Here is a 20,366-nt window from a genome sequence, read left to right on the forward strand (position 1 = left end):
CACAGACGGAAGTCAAACGGAAGCTCGATGTATGATGTCCCTCTGGTGGATAAAGAAGAAAGCGGCCCGTATTCTTGTCACCCTGCTGAAAGGTTTTTAGAAAACAGCAGCTACGCCATAGACTCTTTCAAACACCCTAGAGGGACGTACTTAAATTCGTTCATAATATGGCACTTTTTTACTACAGCCATACTCACTGAACTGTCAAATGGAGATATAAATATCCGACATCACACCCTTTAATTAACGTCCCATATGGTCTAGCGGTTAGGATTCCTGGTTTTCACCCAGGCGGCCCGGGTTCGACTCCCGGTATGGGAACTACTGTTTTTGTTAGTGAGTCTGCAGAACTTTCCAGAATCGCCTTACACTTCAGCTCAAGCACCTAATGCTCGTTGAAAATGGTAATTTTCTTGGGAACATTGTATTGGTCCGCATGAGACACGATTACAGACAGTTGCGTCATCACTAGTGGCCGCTACGTTTGAAGGCAGCGACTGACCCACCGACTTTGCCTGAGCACGGAACCGCTTCGCCGGTGGGAATAATCGGTTTCCTGTACAGTTCCGTGCCCGTAGCTCCGGGGCTGCCCATGAACGGCACCATGGCCGCGTCTTCCCACCGGATAATGCTGGGGCCACTGGTTGCTGCTATCGACCAGGGCACGAGCTCCACCCGCTTTCTGGTAAGACAAACCGGAGACAGCAGGGGCAGGAGGGTCTCCTCTAGCTAGCGGGTCACATTTAAATGACTGTGGACAGAGCCGCCGGTGTCCTTGGCTGTGCTTTTCATACGGGAACTCACAGTACCGTATCTACAGAGAAAATCTATATATTTATAACAAATGTCTGGTATCGTTTCACTTTACTGCAGTAGCAGTCTATGCTCCCTGTAAAAAAACAAAACATAAGATAAACTACCTTATTCATCAAGTTGGGTGATCGTGCCTGGTTCTTGTTTTCCCAATAAATGTTGATTCTGAGCTTCTATTGGAATCTGTATAAAGGGAAATTTGTACCATGTAGGCCTCAATTCCAGGAATGGTTGACAAAGATTTGCACATGAAGGACATGGAGGCAAAAAAAGAAGAAGAATAAAGCTAGGAAGGATGCGCTAGTTTCAGTTAACAAGTAGTAAACTTTCCTATAAAGCACCGAACTCAAATAGTAATACAAGAAATATAAATTACATAGTATTACCAAAAAAAAAAGACAGAAACGTTAGACCGTATGTATAATTTAATGTATTTAACAAAAGAAAGGAAGACGAGCCACACACCCAAAACAGTCAGCTACTTTTGTTTTAACACGTGTTCTTTTTTTTATTTATGTCCTTGGGTGTGGCTGGTAGTTGAGTGCCAAGAGTTTAATTGCTCTGAGTCACCTCAGCGGTCAGATAAAGACACATGGGTGAAGTGAATGTGTGTTCTGTGGCATTTAAACGTTTCATAACAAGTAAAAGGTAATATTTTTGCTGATTTTATTTATTTACATTTTTTTTATGTAGTTTTGCACATTTTATTTTATTTATTGTTCCAGTGTTCTTGCACCGACTGTATCTTTGCATCTAATACCACAAGACACGTGCAGAGGTATTTTTGAAGGTGATAATTGTCCTGGGGTGACATATGCTGTGCAGAGTTTACACTGCTTATCGCTTTAACACTTGCTTCCTCTAACACTGGTTGCATATTGCTATGTCAGGTCTGTCTAGGGTGTACCCCACCTCTTGCCCTGTGACAGCTTAGATAAACTCCAGCCCCCAGTAGAAGTGGAAATCACCAGAGACCCCATAATAGTGAAATATTGTCACAGTACTTCAGTCACGATACAATATTTTTAACATTTTGGCGATATGCTAAATATTGCTGTAACATGGATTGCAATGTATCATCTTTTTTCAACTGCAAATTATGTCTTTAAAGTAATTTTTTTAAATCAAAAATGATATTATCCTGTAAGATTAAATTATCTCACTTCAGTTATTTTTTTTCTACTGCTAAATCAGAATGTCAAACATACCAACACTGGCACTAAAACCTGCCATTATTGTTGCCATAAGATGGCATTTGTGGATGTAAGGAGGTTTGCTGTCCTATTATTACTTGTGTGATCAAGTCATCGGCCCAATCAAAATTAGCAAGTAGCTTTGTCGAGTTTGTCCAATGTCAATTTAATACAAGTTTGCTTGGCTAACGTCATCTCAAGATAGTGGTGCATGAGATGAGATGTTTGTAATATTCCCAGAGTGTTTTAATTAATTAATTTTAATTTTCTTTTCCTTGATGGCAGCTGCATAGAGTCTAGAAAAGCAGGTTTGGGATTCAACAAATGACAGTTTAAAGCCCACAGCTGCTGGGAAAATGTAAATGATGGCGTGGAAAAGCCTTTCATGTTGTTGTGCTGAAACAGGAAAAAAGCAGGCCTGGGAAGCTTTCCCAGAATCCTATCTGTAAAGGCACTGTGACGTTTTGTCTCTTTTAAGGTGTTTAATTCAAAAACAGCAGAGCTCCTCAGCCATCATCAGGTGGAAATCAAACAGAGCTTCCCAAAAGAAGGGTGAGTGATAAAACTACTGAAAATCCTCCATGTCACACCACACATGTTCATCTGTTTTAAAAATGGATTCTTCTCGTGATGTTAAGCTGGGTGGAGGAGGATCCCAAAGAAATCCTGCAGTCGGTGTACGAGTGCATGGAGCGGACATGTGAAAAGCTGACGCAGCTCAACATTGACATCTCCAACATCAAAGGTATGTGCGCATGGGGTCCATGCTGCCACTTGAGCGCCATTTTCATCCATTTCAAAGCTCTGAAACCTCTGCTGTTTAAATTTGTCCAGCTATTGGAGTGACCAATCAAAGAGAGACCACGCTTGTTTGGGACAAAGAGACGGGGGAGCCTCTCTACAATGCAATCGGTACAGTCTGATATCTCTGTGCGACTTGTTTGATGTGTGTCCTACAGACCTGACATTAGCATTGAAATAAGCACTAACTCCTTAATGCCACCTGATATTTGATATTCTATTTATTCGCTTTTTAAATCTTGCTTTTTTGAATTTATTGAGCTATTTGTATAGATAAAGGCACTTTATAGATCTTTATTATTTTATTAAGCTGTTTACCTGGTGTAACTTGATTATATTCATTTAGATTTTTGTTTATTTTAGCTACTCAATTGAACACCTTCTTTTTGTGTAGTTTTAACCTTTCAATTTTTGCTTTGTCATGTTGTTTTAGTTATAAAGTGGTGCTTTTCACTTTTGTTTGAGCCTCATTCACTCATTCACACACGTACACTCACACTCTAATGAATGCACTGGGGGCATCTTGGGATTCAGTATCTTTGTCCTCGACTTCCAGACTTGAGGAGCGAGGGATCAAACCACCAATCTCACAATAAGTAGATGACTGTGGTGGAACAGCAGATTCACATCATGGATGTGCATGCCGTCATGTTATTATGGACCAAAACCTCTGAGGGATGTTTCCAGCACCCTGCTTGGAAAATGTACCTAATAATTTGGCCAGTGAGTGTATGCAGCCTCTCAGTTCCCTCCAAAAAGCCAACTTTATTTTTATTGGCTCCCCCTCACCTGACTTCCTCCAACAGAATTCCCACCTTTGCATCTTTATGAGGACACAAGAAATCTGGACCCAGCTGGCATCAGCTTGGCACAAGAGCATTTATCGCTTAATGTTTTGGCCTGCAGGGATTTCTGGTTTATACACTGCCATGTTCAACACAAGCAGCCATGACTGTTACTACATCAGGGTGCTGTTGGTCTGATTGTGGATGTTGTGAAATAACTGCCATGCCTCTATTTAGTGTGGCTGGACCTGCGGACTCAGTCAACGGTTGAGCGGCTTATAAATAAAACTCCAGGAAGAAATAAGAACCACTTGAAGGTAACGTTGATCCGTGTTTGAGTTTGCACTTTTGTTCTGTTGAGTGCAGTTTAGGTAGGATGGTGTTGGCTATTTTCATCTATTTGAGTATGTAATGTTTTTTAATCCCTGTGTATTTTGTGTATGGCCTCACATAAGAGATTCACATTCATGTCATTGCCACCCTGCAGCATAAAACGGGGCTCCCGATCAGCACTTACTTCAGCGCCGTCAAACTTCGCTGGTTGATGGACAACGTGGACGAGGTCCACCAAGCTGTGGTCTCGCACCGTGCCATGTTCGGCACAGTCGACTCCTGGCTTATTTGGGTAGTCACAGGCTTCCTTCTTTAAGAGAAGTCATAGACATGTTTTTTGAATAAAGTGGAAAACTATGTTGACTTTATTTGTGTTTCTTTATTTGTGGCGCAGTGTCTGACAGGGGGTAAGTCAGGCGGAGTCCACTGCACGGACGTGACCAACGCCAGCAGAACCATGCTGTTTAACATTCACACGATGGACTGGGATCCAGAACTTTGCAAGTATGAGAGCTGAAAGTCACATCATAGTTATTTATGTATTCTATCATATTGGTGAAGAGGGTGGGGAAATACCACCTATAACACCTCTAAAATTATTCTGCTGAAGTCTCACCTCTCAATGCCATCAGATATTTTGGTATTCCTATGGAGATCTTACCCAGGGTGAGGAGCTCATCAGAAATATACGGCCTTATGGTAAGCATACGCACACTGTCTCTCCTAATCACAAAAATCACTATAATCTGTGGTTATATTAACTTTTTACACTAAATATTTCACTGTTAGAGTGACTCTAGTGTTCAGAGAGTGCATTGCCTCATCCAGCGAGACACTAAAAGATGATAGATAAGAGTTTTGTTTTGTGTTTGTACTTACCTCAGTGTGCTTTCAGACTGTTTAAGTGCATGAAAGTTGATTGAGAAATTCTTTTAGGCATTTTTTGTGTGCCATTGTCTCTCTTCTCTCACTGGTAGAAAATATGTTCTAGCCGGGTAAGTAAGAACTCACCATCCCTATTTTCCCTCACATGCAAAGCCAACCCATCCTGCTTTTAACCCGACACAAACACACCATCACTCAGTGCATTTCCAAGATTCATATGAAGGCTAATGTTTCCATTAGATTAAGCGTCAAGCATTTAGAGTAGAGGTGGGAATAAGAGTAACCTCTGATAAGATGCTATTGTGATATCTGTGTAGCCAAATACGGAAAAACAATGTAAAAAGGTAAAAAGCAAGAATTATGAATAAACTGAAGAAAGATCAGCGTTTTCACTATCTATTTTCACTATGATGTGACTTTAGTAACTAAATATAAAAACATACAGAAAGTGTTTTTACTTTTAGTCTTTGTCACGCTAGGAAAGGTTTATCACTGCAGCCTGCCTGTTGATGCTTTGGGTGGGCATGGGTTTTTTTGTTTTTGGCTGAGCCCAAATGCACATGGTAAAGCAGCTCTTTTTCTTTCATGCACCCATTTTGAGTAGATCCAGAGTGACTGTGCATACACGGAAACTAAATCTTTGCCCTGACTTCAGCCGGGCTCTAAAAAAAAACATAAACAAAACAGGCTGTTTGGTATAAATTGCTAATGCTACTCAGTCGTATGCTAAGTGTTTAGGCAAATGAGTGACCCACCTGCCACTGGGACACAAGGGCCAACTACACTCGCCACATTGGTTGTGCTGCCGCTCAGACAAAACCTCTGAATGACTACAGGTATGGGAGCAGAGAAAAACGAAACTGGAATCAAATTGCTTTTCAAAGTTGAAATTCTTGCAACATCTCTCTCTGTATAATCTGCCAATCTCTGACCTTCCACGCTGATGTCTCATTGAAATGTTGGCAACAACTGACATGATCCCACATGCAGCACTCATGCGAGGTTACAAAAACAGAGAGGTAGATGGACTGGTTCTTTTATAGCGACATGCCTCATTAATACATGCATTCTTTTCTACATGGAAGTGCTTCTAATCTAACATTCACACACATTTACACTCCCATCGATGCATCGGAGAGTTACTTTGGGGTTAACCATCTTGCCCAACCATATTTTGGCTAGGACACTGGAAAGTGGATCGAAGCACCAACCTTCAAATTAGTAGAAGACCTGCTCTGCCTCCTGAGCTACAGCCAGCCAAATAGAAGTTCACTATCAACCAAAATAATATCAAATGCAGCTTGTGCCAACTGGCATCTGTTCGTGAGGTCCACAGCTGTGGGTATAGTGGGCCCTTTAAGACGTCTATGTGACTGTGAGTTAATTGCGTTCACAAAGTGCTGTACTCAAATCTTACCACACGTTAAAAAATCCTCTCCATGTTATAATAACAGTGAAACTAATAAGCATCTAAATAAAAAAAAAAAAAAAGAATTTTCAAACTGTAAACACTAAATAATGTCAGTAATATTTGCTCCAAAGATTTCCCCTCAGTCATTATAAAGCATTGTTCTTATCACAGCTCAATTTGCTGCCCCCAAGTGACCGATTGCAGACATTGCCATCAACAGAGCAGAGAAACTGTAAAGTAGAAAAGACCAGTGAGTGTTTTCACAGCCAGTACACAACCATGTCAGCTCTATTGGAAATGTGCTAGATGGACCCTGTTCACTGTGGTGGCATGCTCCTGGGGTGGTTGTCATTGGTGGACCATCTTCTTCTCCTCCAGCATCCCATCTTCTAAATCTCTTCACTCTTGGGCATGATTTTATTTCACCGACTTTTTATGTGTTCTCTTTTTAAATGTCAAACCGAAGCCACATGTAGGAGTGAAGACATTTTAGTAGATACAGGTTCACACTCACCCGCCTTTGTTTCCCTCACTGTGATTTCACTGTTGCACTAAACTCTGTACAATTCAAATTTCAGCAGTATGTTTTTGTTATTTGGCTTCATACAGTCAAATAATGATGAATTTCCCCCCCCCCCCTTTCTTTTTTGTTTTGTTTTCAGGCTATTGTTCGTAGTGGTTAAAATTGAGGTTTTGTGCTATTGGTTTAAGATTTTAACAACAACAACAACAAAAAAAAAACAAAAAAACAAAAAACAGTTATAATCAGGCATGAGTGTCAACATCTACTTAATACAAGAGACAGTTGATGCCATTTTACTGTTAGGCGCTTATACTTGCTTTCATTTTTTTCTCTTGACAGAAATCAGGGGCTCTTTCAGGTATTCCAATATCAGGGGTAAGTCTGACTTAATTTTTTTTTAATTTTTTAACATTGTTTTAGTGTTTGTCATGCAGTGTGAGAGGTTAATCCAATATGTGTATGTATTTTATTTAAAAAATAAACAGTGTCTTGGGGATCAGTCAGCAGCGCTTGTTGGACAGATGTGCTTTCAGGACGGGCAGGCTAAAAACACGTAGGTGGTATTTATCGGTCTGCTTTTTATTAAAACTTGACCCCTTTGCTAAAAATCCAGCTAAGTATGAGTTTATTATGTTTCAGGTATGGGACTGGCTGCTTTCTCCTGCGAAACACTGGGGTTAAGGTCCTCTACCTAAGACTTGAGTTTAAACAATGTGGTACCATCGTACAGGCATTTACATAGAGTGCTACTTTTCTTGTGTCTGCTGTTTTACAGCCTGTGATGTCAGAGCACGGACTTCTGACCACTGTGGCGTACAAACTTGGTCGGGACAAGCCTGCCTGTTATGCACTGGAGGTACAGCATATATAAATAAAGTGATATTTGACATGAATATCAAAACGATAACGCCCACTTTCATAATATTCTCTCTAATCCTTCAGCTCTTTTCCGAAGTATGGAGGACAAAAACTGCCAAAATCAAAAACACATGATTGACTTTGTAAAAAAAAAAAAAAAAAATAACTTAACAAATTATTATTAAAACGAAGTTAAAACTCTTTCAGGTGTTCCGATATAAGGTTTTCATGATTTTTCATAAAAATCCAATATTTTAATGAATTTCATGTCATAAAACCAAGAAAATGCTAATATTTTAGAAATCTGTCAAAAATGTGTTTAAAGCTAAGTCACGTTTTTATTCTCAAATTTGAGCTGGCACAGTGGGCACTGTATACATTTGAATGACAGACCCCTGTTCAATGTAGTGTAAATGTATAAACAAGGTTTAAAAATAATAAATACAACTGGGGAAAAGTGGGCAGGAACTGCAAAAGCAAGATCAATTTAAAAGAAAAAAAAAAAAAAAGAAGGAATTAAAGCTAAACAAAGAAAATGAAATAAATTATAAAATAGGGGGATTAATACAGATGTGAGTATATGTATGTTGCAGCTAATGTAGTTTAGCATTTTGTAATTGGTTTTATTAATTCTTTTATTGCATTTTGACTTTTTGTTTTTAACTCAGGTTAGTTTCAGAGTCCTCCACAGAATAGGACTCACAATGAACACACACATACAATGAACACACCTATCAGCTGAAATTGATTTTTTTTTTATATTTTTTTTTACTAAAAACCAAGGAAACTTTTAGTTTAGTTAGCTAAAAAATTATTTTTTTTTTTTAGCTAAGTTTAGTTTTTATTTTATATTTACTGTCATGTAGTTTTAATTTTCTTATTTATTAAGTGAGCTATTTATTTATTTAGATTTTGGCCCATTTAGTCTTCCAAAGAGGATACAGAAATGTGAGTATCTGTGAAATGACAGGCAATCTGAATATGTATTGTTTTTGTTTTCCTGCTCTTTGCTGTCAGGGCTCTGTGGCCATCGCTGGAGCTGTGGTCCGCTGGTTGCAGGACAATCTCGGGATCATTGGATCATCTGAAGAACTTGGTAGGTTCTGCTCTTGGTTCGGGGCATGTGGTGTATCCGGATTATCTGTAAAAGGAATAATAAAAGTTGACTTTGTACATGTATAAACTAGAGATGGACCGATCCGATATTACGTATCGGTATCGGTCCGATACTGACATAAATTACTGGATCGGATATCGTAGAAAAATAAAAAAATGTAATCCGATCCATTAAATATCAAAAAAGCACCTCACAAAACTTGCGACATGGCGTAACTCGGCTCATAACCGTAGCACGTTGCAGCAGCGCGCGTCACGTGATAGAGGGCTGTGTGTATTTGTAGCTTCGCTAGCAATCCGGCATTTCATCTCTGAGGAAGTTATCCCAGAGAGAAGTAAAGCAAGTGTGTAAGTTCATCTCTGAATGTGTGTAAAGCATTCCCGCGTTAAGCTTAACAACCGATATATGGAGTGACTGCCTCTTCTCTCTCCCTCTCCTGCTGCTACTTCAATCATGAAACTGATCAATGATCAGCTGATCGGCTTTTCTGTCGCGAGTCCGTCTCTCTTGTTTGTCTATTGCCCACTGCGGGCCAGAATGAGGAAACCAGCGGCTGAACAACAGCAGCACGTTTAAGCTTGATAAGCTGTTTTTAGAATTTATTTACGTTCTACACCAGGATCCTTTTCTGTGTAGCTGACGGCTGTTTAACTGTGCAGGGGCGGCTCTAGCAAAGTTTAGCCAGGGGGGCCGATAGGGCATTAACAGGGAAAAGGGGGGCACAAAGACATACTTTTCTTTCGTATTCTCATTTAAAATGTCTAGCTTTTAATAAATAATTATCTGAATCTTACACCCAAAGTTTTAATCTGATGTAAAATGTATAGAAGTCCATTACTGTATATAGTAACTATTAAGTCTAATATACCCTAGTAAGCTATAGTACTTTTTCCTTTGGGAAGGTACCATCTGTGCAGTCTGCAGTTCTGTTGAAGAAAGATGTTGAATCTATTTAATTATTCTTGGAAAATAATTGATTTCTGTGCATTTTTCATTTTTTTTCACACTGCATCAAATTAAAGTTGATTACGTCGATTAAGCATCATGAGGTGGAGGGTGGGTGGTTCCCTATTTTATTTAATTATTTATTTTTTGCTGGGAGTTTTAGAACCCTATTAGTTAGGTTGCTTACTCTTTAAAATACCAGAATAGGGAGGATGGAGTAGGTTTAAGTTTGTTAGATTGATCAGTATTGCTGAACTATGAAATGTTTTGGGTGCAGTGTATTTTTTGCATACAGGTATAACAGAATAGCTTTAGTGTTTTGTTTTGTTTTTAACTTGAGTATGAACTTATACAAAAAGCAGCAAGATATTAAAAAAATGTTTTTTGTTTAAAAAACACACTATATCGGATTCATATCGGTATCAGCAGATATCCAAATTTATGATATCGGTATCGGTATCGGACATAAAAAAGTGGTATCGTGCCATCTCAAGTATAAACTAGACAGCTGTTTATGACATCAGTGTTCACAGAATTTTTACTTCATTTGCCGTTTTGTGTTTTTTCCCGCTGCAGAGAAGTTGGCTGCTTCTGTTGGCACATCTTACGGCTGCTACTTCGTTCCTGCGTTTTCGGGCCTTTACGCACCTTACTGGGAGCCCAGTGCACGAGGGTACTGAGACTGTGGTGAACATCTTAAAGCGTCTGCTGAAATGCACCTGTTTGAATCAAACTTTCTCCATGTCACAGAATCATTTGCGGGCTAACTCAGTTCACTAATAAGAGCCACCTCGCTTTTTCTGCGCTGGAAGCCGTCTGTTTCCAGACACGAGAGGTTTGCGCTTTCTTCTCTTGAAAACTAGTGTTCAGCAAGTGAAATGTTTGCCTTTGCTTTAAAAAAAACAACATTGATATGATGATGTGCGCAGATACTGGACGCCATGAACCAGGACAGCGGCATCCCGCTGACACAGCTCCAGGTAGATGGAGGAATGACATCCAACGAACTGCTGATGCAGCTGCAGGCGGACATCCTCTGCATCCCTGTTGGTAGGAGTGCCGTTCACTCCGCTCAAGTTTTTAAAAGGATCCATGTCATGCCACAAGGAAGTTGACACGGTTATTTGTTGAGCACTGACCAAACCAGTCATGCAACCACAAGTTATATCTATTTATCTGATGTAAAACTATTGGACAAGAAATGCTACTATAGGCCTCTGACTTTTGCTGTTCTAAGTTGAGCCACTAACATAAGTGTTTTTTCATATGTAGTATGATGTATAATAACATGTATTTGTCATTTTTCTGTTGTTATTATTATGAGTAGGGATGGGTATTGATAAGATTTTCACGATTCCGATTCCATTTTAAATTCTGTTTAACGATTCGATTCTTTATCGATTCTCTTATCGATTCTTTTTAAAAAAGGAGAACACTAAGGTCGATTAGCTTAGAACTTTGTTTTATATCTTCTCTTTGAACAAGATAGAAATTTAGGAGTAACATGGCCTTACAAACCCAACAGTGAGATCTTAAGAGATCCAGCCTATGGCTCTTCAATGGGGTGTAACAGGGTCCCCAGGAAAAAAAATTGTAAATGTAAAATAATAAAATAAATATTCTTCTGTAGCAATAACAAAGTATAACATAAATTATTCTGTAGCAATTACACAAGAATATCCAGTAATGTCCCTGCCTACAATTAAACACATTCACTTACCGAAAATCGGGGGCATCTGCTGTGGCAAATGGGCCTTTTACCACAAACTTAGTCACTGCTTGGTGACATTCGTCTATCCTGGCCTGAAAGGAGACGCTACCGGTAGACTGCAGCGAGAACTGCCAGCATCTGAGCCAGCCAGACTCTGTCTCTCTCATCATGGTCACCTAAATGCACAGTAATGGCAGGTTTTGTAATAAGGCAGATCGCGCTAACATAATATGCACTGTTAGTTGATTATTTACCTGCCGCATTAACGGGAGAGGACGTGCAAACGTTACCGCTGCTGCTGGGTTGAGATTCACGGAGCGGAATTAAAAACATGACATTCATTTAAGGTTATCGCGTGTTATCCACTTTGCAAGTATTGCAAGTTGCCCAGTTGTCAAACTTTTGAGCGTTTGAGCCGCCATGTTTCCTGCCAGGTAAATGACGTTCCGCAACGTGGTGACGTCATTCGGGGCGACTGGAATCGATAAGGGAATCGTTTGCAAAAATGGCAAACAATTCCAAGGAATTGAAACAGTGGGAACTGGTTCTCAACAAGAACTGGTTTTCGATACCCATCCCTAATTATGAGTAAATATAATGTCCATTTCCAGTGAAACCATCCATGCCTGAGACCACAGCTCTCGGTGCAGCGATGGCAGCAGGAGCAGCAGAGGGGGTGAGCGTTTGGAGTCTGAACCCCGAGGACCTGAGCGAAGTGACGTCAGAGAAGTTCGAACCTCAAATCAACCCCGAAGGTACGTTGGGCTGCTGCCAGAGCTCTGGCTGGCTGATGAGATCAGATAATGCTTAAAATATGCGATGCTTAAAAGTAAACACACTTATCTGTGTTCTACAGAGAGCGAGTTTCGATATGCTCGGTGGAAGAAGGCTGTTGAGAAATCCATGAACTGGGAGACGATGGAGCCTGTTTGCAATGGAAACGGTGGGAAGCACTCACAGCTCAGAAAAGGTCTAAACTCTAAGACGAGGCCATAAATCAAAAAAAGTGAATGACACTTAAATGCACCTCAAACAATAAAAGACGCATTCATGTATTTTGACGCCTGTCGTTTAAAAAAAACGTTACTGCCCTGATATTACTGATAGGTGATTTTAGTCAAAACATTATGAAGCTCATGAGTTTATCCAAGGCTCAATCTGTAATCTGGTGTAGTCAAATTAGGTGATTATTATGCTGTATGGGGATGTTCTTCTGTTGTTATCAGAAGAACATCCCCATTTGTGTCACTAACACTATCATGCAACTCTGTGCTTGCAATGAATATTTTTAAAATATTGTTCCTGAAAAACTCATTTATATGTTCAAGAAGCTAAGATAAAATGCAGTACTGTGAAAAACTCTTGTACTATGTTGAGGTCCGGGCTCTGGGGTGGCCAATCCATGACTGCTTGGGTTTTACTGTGCGTTTTTCTATCTAGGTATGCTTTTCCTTTATCAGCAGTGTGTTTGGGATCATTGCCATGCTGATAAATGAAGCTGCTGCCAATCAAAGCTTAAAATTGGTTCTTTGAGTAGACACAACACTGGTTCATCCCCTGAGTTAGCTTTTTTTATGCCGGAATGATTTATAGGTCACAACAAACAAAAATCATTCCTCTGAAAATAGGCAGGTACAAGGACTGGACTGAAAATGAGTGAAAAAGCAACCAATGTCCAAAGAACACCTTTGAAAGACCTTGAAAAATTCTGGAGAACTGTTGCTCAACACTGCTTTAAGAAATGAAAAGAAACTCTGGGTGCATGGAAGCAAAAATCACACTATACTGATTCTAAGAGATCTATGTTTATTCCTAATTAATGTTACAACATATATTTATATTATTTGAATATATTTAATATATTTATATTTATATTGTTCAACTTTGACATCTAACATATGTGTTATATTATTATAGTCAGTTCTGGTAAATTTACCAGTATATGGATCTTTACCTGAAACCCAAGCAGCGCAGGGGTTTGGTAGTATAAGGAAATGACGAGTGGATCAAGACTTTTGCAAAGTAGTGTATATTTTCCTATGTTACTACAGTGTGCAGAGGTAGAGGCCATTTTGACTTGTTTTTAGTTCGCTGCTCAGAATCATCGTCTCTCTTCTTCTCTGTTCCGCGCTCGTTTCGTGGAAAAGGTGAAACCAGTATCTTCAGCAGCGTCCCGCTTGGCTTCTACATCATTGGCAGCATGCTGATGTTAATCGGAGCGAAATACCTCACAGGTCAGTATGTCTACTCTATACTCATACGTGATGCCAGTGTTTACGTGTGTCACAGGTGGAGCAGATGTCTCGGGCGCACAGCTCCAGTTGCGAACACAGAAGCTCCACCTACCTGTTGTTTGCATTCACAGGAATGTTAGCTTAAAGGGAGGGTAATGGCAGCTAAAAAGGCTTGTTTCAGTCAGATCATGAACTGATGAGGTGAAGCAAGTTCCAGGAAATGAAAATTATTTTGAACAATGACTCATTAAAAACTGCTCTGATAGAGTGACAGAATAAAAACAAGTAACTGAGGGTGTTGTAGGTAAACACTGCAGGTTAAACATGATGAACTTTTTTGGAAACAAGTTTCCAAAGTCGCTCAATTAAAGTTCAGATTTCCTAACTTGACAACTATCACTCTACATAATAAAAAGAGCTCGTGTTCCATCCTGTTCATGGTTGTAGTGCCAGCTGTTCAGATTTTTAAAAACAAATTACCAAATTACCTTTGCAAGCATTCATTTGGAACAGTTTGACGTTAGGTGAGCTTTTGTGTTAGTAAGGCTTTTTAACAGTGTAATAAGTACTATTTGACAGCTCTAGTGGAGAGTAAACCTTTCTCAAAATGAAATGTGTGCCCCTTTGTTACTTTTCTTTCAGGCCACAAGTAGACTGTGATTTCTGGAGGCATTAAATTGACGTGGGTGGGGGGGGGAGAGGAAACAGGACCAGCGCTTGTGCTCTTGTTGAAATATTACCCAAAAATCATTCCAGAGAGAGACACAGACCTCCTGCTGAGCCTCACCGCCGAGTACGAAATCAGGACAACTCTGACTAACGGGACATCTTCAATATCATTTTCATGGTTATTTAATTTTTAAAAAAATTTTATTTGTGGCAAAGAACACATCAGTACGGTATCCATTAATTTTAGCAGCATTGCACATGCAGTGTTTCCTTTCCTTTTTTACAGGGTGATGCATTTCTGACTATTTATGTAGATACTTGTTTATGTGTAAGTGCGAGATGCTGTCTAATTTGTTTGTCACTGTTAACCTTGAACTGTCTAACCCTCAGACCCTCTACGGTGAGCTACAGGAACTTTTTTAGAGCACTTTATAATTTTTTTCTTTGTTTTTGTTTAGACGATCTGTCCTAACGAGTCTTTGTATGATGTATATGTATTTTTTCTTGTTTTGAACAGTTGGGATTAAGACACAGAAAGTTTGAGGTAGTCTGTAGTAAAACTGAAGGGACAGGTGGGACGTGGTGCACTGACGGGTCTGCTTTTAGTGAAAGTGAACCTGTACATACTTGATCGGTTGTTTAAAAACAAAAAGTGGGAAAAACGCGATGCAGCGAAGGATGGGGACAACTGGATATCCGTGGGAGTGCAGTGTATGAGGAAAGCCGCACATGCATGTTCTTACACCAGGAAACAAAACGGCAGCAGCAGGTTGTAACTTGTTTACCGTTCAGCCCAAAATGGATTCAATGTGTAAGCCTAGTCATGGCTGACAATGTCGGTTCACCCTGAGATTCATCTGTGATCATCCAGATTAAGCTGGTACGCTCATTTTTGGGCGACACCTGCTTTTTGTTGAATGTACTGGATAAGCAAAAAATAAAAAAATAAGTGAAGCATTTAAAAAAAAAAAAAAAAAAAATCAACAAATTACAGTGGCAGCTGAAATACTTTCGGTATCGCTGCAGTGAAAACAGCCATCTACCCTGATGAAAGGCTCATGCTGGTGGTAACAGAATGTAATCTCTGAAGGCATCCCTCCCCACCCTTTTCCCCCTCTATCTCCCCACATTGATTGAGCTGTGATGTTGGCTAGCTGCCTGCATTGTTTGGCTGGAGGTGTATGCGGCAGAATATCGCTCACAGCAAAGCTTGTGGCTTTTTTTTTTTAATTAACTGTAGCAACCTGTTTATTTCTGAGTCACAATTACAGCTAAACATATTTTGTTTTTAACATGTTGAGCTCCGCTTAAGTTTCACTACACCCAGTGGGAAATCGTCGAAACTGTGCAAGTTGCACCTAAACAGGCCGTGATTACGATGTGTAAACATGATTTCCGTCGCTCTGAGCGACTGGTTGCGTCTCTGTGGGCTTTAAAAAAATTTATTTAAAATGATGGAAGTTAGTTTCCAGGTCATGCAAAACATGCTTCTGATATGCAAATGAATGCTCGTTTGAAACAAACTTTAACTTGCTGCACTAAAACGTAAAGGTTCAGAACATTTCTCCAGTGAAATGATTCAAACCGCCACAAGCTCTTTAAGTGGCTCTCTTTGCTTCGTGGTCGGGGCTTAAGTTTCAGTCGGGCCTGATGAAGTACGAGCGTCCCTGGTTGGGAAGGTTGTAGGCAGTACATGTTTGTTTCTGTGCTTGCTCTCTGTAACCCTGGACTATTAAATTATGCAGCCCTCTTATGATGTGAAAATGCTGAATATTCTGTTGTGATATAAAGAGTTTACAAATGAATATGTGAGAGGAAAGCAATGGAAGAACAAAGTGTAACTGCCAACATTTGCCCCCTGACCTTTAACTGTGAAATGGGAAAATTGCTTTGAATAGTGACATCACCTCCCTGCATGTCCTTACCTGAAACGCACCAACAGTGGAAAGTATTTGTACTTGTCATGTGAACTGGTGTTTTTCTTGCCGTCACATTAAAGAGCTATTTCACCCAAACTCTGCTGCTCCAGGTGTGCTGACCTCTCTGAAGATTGTAGGTCAGATCTGCAGTAAAAGAGAAACTGCAAACTAACCCTCAGACTTGAGAAATGTTTGAAATGAGGAAAAGGATGTGCATGCCATCGCTTTTCAAGTGACAGTTTCCTTGTTGAAGTGACATGTCATTATTAGAGAGATGTGTAATGACACATGACCAACAAATGCAGAGTCAGTACGTTTTTGCTTTCAGTGAAATGAAATCTAACAGCCAGCAAGAAAAGGTATTCGTTTCCTTAGTTACACTGTTGTTGCCCTGCTTAAAAAAAGTAATGTATAACTTCCAACCACTAATGTGGAGTTTGTAGCTGCAAATCATAAATAGGCTAAACAGCTCACATCGAGATGATCATTGATTCACAAGGACAAGGAGGACAACAGCGAGGACTGTGGCTGTGCAGAATGAGCCTGCTGCAGGTTGCAGCTTTCTAGATAACTGTTCACAATACAAGTGCGTGTCTGGAGCAAGCATTCAAAACTTAATTTATGTAACACACAACCCAATCACTTTGCTAGGCAAACCAGTTCAACTGCTCTTTAACACAGATATCTAACCAGTCGGTCTCATGGCAGCAACTCAATGCATTTACACATGTATACATGGTCGAGATGACAAGTTGAAGTTCAAACCAAACATCACAATGGACTAAATTTAAGTGACTGAATGTGGCGCAATCGTCTAGAGTTTACAGAAAATTGTCTGAAAAAAATATTCAGTAAGCAACTAGCAAGTGTTAAACCTTGAAGCAGATGAGCTACAGCAGCAGAAGACCACACCAAAACGGGACACTAGATTAGAAAATACGGCTGGTATGATGAGTCATTTTCTGCTGCAACATTCAGATGGTAGGGTGTAAACCAGCGGTCCCCAACCTTTTTTGCGCCACGGACCGGTTTATGCCCGACAATATTTTCATGGACCGGGCTTTAACGTGTCGCGGATAAATACAACAAAATAAAACTAGTACCGGTACCGAAAAAAAGAAAATTTATTCATAACACACGTGAAAAGACCCAGGAAAACCGAGTTAACGATAAAAACGATAACAAAATAACGCCGAAAACCGATAAAACCCTGAAAACTATACATTTCACACCTGAGCCTCAACTCTCGCGGCCCGGTACCGGTCCGAGGCCCAGGGGTTGGGGACCGCTGGTGTAAACAACATTGATGCATGGATCCATCCATTCCATGTGAAAGCACAATGTGGGTACACAAGGTATAACCTAAATTGAATCAGCAGATGGATGTAAAAACAAAAACAACAGCAACAACAAAAAAAAATAACAGACTAGTAAAAATCATTTTTTAAAAACCAACATTAAAACCAAAAAACATCTTCAGTTGAAGTCAAAAATCAGTCAGTTCATCAAAACATTACTGTTTATTTATCAGTCTACATTCATACACCTTATATATATATGTATATATATGTATATATATATATGTATATATATATATGTATATATGTATATGTATGTATATATGTATGTATGTATATGTATATATATATATATGTATATATATATATATGTATGTATGTATGTATGTATATATATATATATATATATATATATATATATATATATATATATATATATATATATATATATATATATATATATATATACGTATATATATATATATATATATATATACGTATATATATATATGTATATGTATATATATATATATATATATGTATATGTATATATATATATGTATATATATATATATATATATGTATATATATATATATATATATATATATATATGTATATATATATATATGTATATATATATATATGTATATATATATATATATATATATATGTATATATATATATATATATATATATGTATATATATATATATATATGTATATATATATATATGTATATATATATATATGTATATATGTATATATATGTATATATATATATGTATATATATATGTATATATATATATATATGTATATATATATGTATGTATATATATATATGTGTATGTATATATATATATGTGTGTGTGTGTGTGTGTGCACACACACACACACACTGGCCCCCTTGAACTTTCCCACATTTTGTCACATTACAGCCACAAACATGAATCAATTTTATTGCAATTCCACGTGAAAGACCAATACAAAGTGGTGTACACATGAGAAGTGGAACAAAAATTATACATGATTCCAAACATTTTTTACAAATAAATAACTGAAAAGTGGGTTGTGCGTAATTATTCAGCCCCCCGAGTCAATACTTTGTAGAACCACCTTTTGCTGCAATTACAGCTGCCAGTCTTTTAGGGTTTGTCTCTACCAGCTTTGCACATCTAGAGACTGAAATCCTTGCCCATTCTTCTTTGCAAAACAGCTCCAGCTCAGTCAGATTAGATGGACAGCATTTGTGAACAGCAGTTTTCAGATCGTGCCACTTCAATACAACTATAGAAATACATCACAGCATCTTCTTACTCAGCTTACTAATTGTTTTTGGCACAAACGATCCCTTCCTACACCTTTTTGCTAGCTAGAGGCATGCAATCATGTTGTCCTAAGGGCATTAATTAACGGACAGCAACAATAGACCGGGCTTTTCCTTAAGACAGCTTGATGACACAGCTTCATCATTTTTTCCCCTCCAGTTCTTACAACCCTGTTCAGTTTGCCCCTGATTACCACAGTGAGATATTGGATATAAGGACACTTTCAATCAAGCTAACAAACTCTTTCCAAAAACATGTGGCTAACGCCAAAGCCTCTTAACACCCCGATCTCTGATTAGCTTTCTTGTAAATGGAATCAGCATTAACCATAAGATTTATCTTGTCATCAATATATGTTTCCAGATACTTAAAGCTATTAACAACTTGCACAGACTGACCAGGAAGTGAAAGACCTTTTACGGGGCCTGGGTCATTCAAGACATGCTGTTTTGACAACATTAATCAACAAATGAGCCTTACACAATTCTTCCAGCCTGCGTACCTCAGCAACCTAGCCTAGTAAAAACAATAAAACCTACAAGTGCAGACATAGGTCACATTTTTTTGGCAGGCTCTCATTTTTTCCACATTCCTTCAAAGGCATGTTTGAGTTGGTTTCGGGATTAAAGGACTCATTTTGGGTAAGTTCAGTACCTGTCGGTGATGGTTAAACGTAGAGGTGAGGTATACTCTCCACACAGAGTGGAGCAAAGCACAGTCACCACATGGGAAACATTCAAAAACTCAAATGCTATATGTATGACAAATATGACAAATGCTGATCTAAACAAGTCATCTCATCCACTTCAAAGCTGCCAAATTTGAAGTGGATCAGATCAAGTGTAGTTGAAGCAGGCAAAGAACCAACAAAAAGGCAGATTTTAAAAAATATGTATTAAAAAGCTGAGCAGAAATTTGTAGTAAAAATCTGTCTGTCTGTTCTTTGTTTCAGAATAAGGACGTTATCCTTCTGCCATCCCATTCTGCCTTATCACGCATTTCATAACGCCCACGCAAGATCTGTTTTTTTAAAGTCTAGCACAACCTGTATTCCTCTCCCAGAGGGGAAATCCCAACAAACGAGGGCCTTTACAGGGGAGTGGTTTGCTCCAACAGCAAATTAAAGTCATCCAGAGCTTGAGCTTTCAGTTATATGCAGGTGTTCAGTAACAAAACACAGGTCTTCATCCTGCAGATGCGCAGAACTTGACAGGTAAGCTGGAACCTAAGAGGAAGTTTTCTGTTTAATGTAGAAACAGGACATATTTAACAATAATCTGCTTTAATTGAAGAGTACTTAGTTCAAATTTGCACTGCGTTTGGGACTGAGTGGTGTTAAAAGGCAGCATTGTTCATAAGTTTGCTTATGTATTCAAACTGTAAAGTTAATTTGCATATAAACTGATCGCCGCTAATCTTTTATGTTTCTAAATAGGCTTAAATCCAACTGTTTGTAGAGCCTTTTTTCTTACTTTAATGTACTTTATTTGCATATAAATTTGTTTTCAGTGTTTTAATCTCGACTTTCACCTTGAGCTGCAAACA

The 20,366-nt window shown here is 38.8% G+C and overlaps 1 protein-coding gene and 1 non-coding gene across 7 annotated transcripts; both read left to right on the forward strand.

Moving 5' to 3' along the window:
• The first annotated feature begins 90 nt into the window (after positions 1-90).
• LOC146361094 (glycerol kinase-like) lies at positions 91-19,879 on the forward strand. Of its 6 annotated transcripts, none has more exons than XM_084922612.1 (21): positions 91-685; positions 2,485-2,558; positions 2,645-2,751; positions 2,841-2,918; positions 3,830-3,909; positions 4,080-4,217; positions 4,320-4,429; positions 4,558-4,624; positions 4,903-4,920; positions 7,084-7,119; positions 7,230-7,297; positions 7,384-7,426; positions 7,520-7,600; positions 8,620-8,698; positions 10,241-10,337; positions 10,415-10,499; positions 10,594-10,714; positions 11,987-12,130; positions 12,232-12,345; positions 13,523-13,609; positions 19,774-19,879. In XM_084922612.1, exons 1-21 carry the CDS (start codon positions 593-595, stop codon positions 19,776-19,778), a joined length of 1,725 nt encoding a protein of 574 aa, XP_084778738.1. In that variant the 5' UTR covers positions 91-592; the 3' UTR covers positions 19,779-19,879. The 6 variants fall into 6 exon arrangements, with proteins under 6 accessions (XP_084778738.1, XP_084778739.1, XP_084778737.1 ...); XM_084922611.1 differs by lacking the exon at positions 19,774-19,879 and adding an exon at positions 14,252-16,293 and having other exon boundaries at positions 420-685; XM_084922615.1 differs by having other exon boundaries at positions 444-685; positions 12,232-12,318.
• Positions 250-321, forward strand: trnae-uuc (transfer RNA glutamic acid (anticodon UUC)). The gene has a single exon. It is a non-coding gene; the product is annotated as a tRNA-Glu (tRNA).
• Positions 19,880-20,366: the final 487 nt, after the last annotated feature.

The sequence above is a fragment of the Perissodus microlepis genome, chromosome 23, assembly GCF_051167445.1.
Source record: "Perissodus microlepis isolate ML-2025 ecotype Zambia chromosome 23, ASM5116744v1, whole genome shotgun sequence".
NCBI lineage: Eukaryota > Metazoa > Chordata > Actinopteri > Cichliformes > Cichlidae > Perissodus > Perissodus microlepis.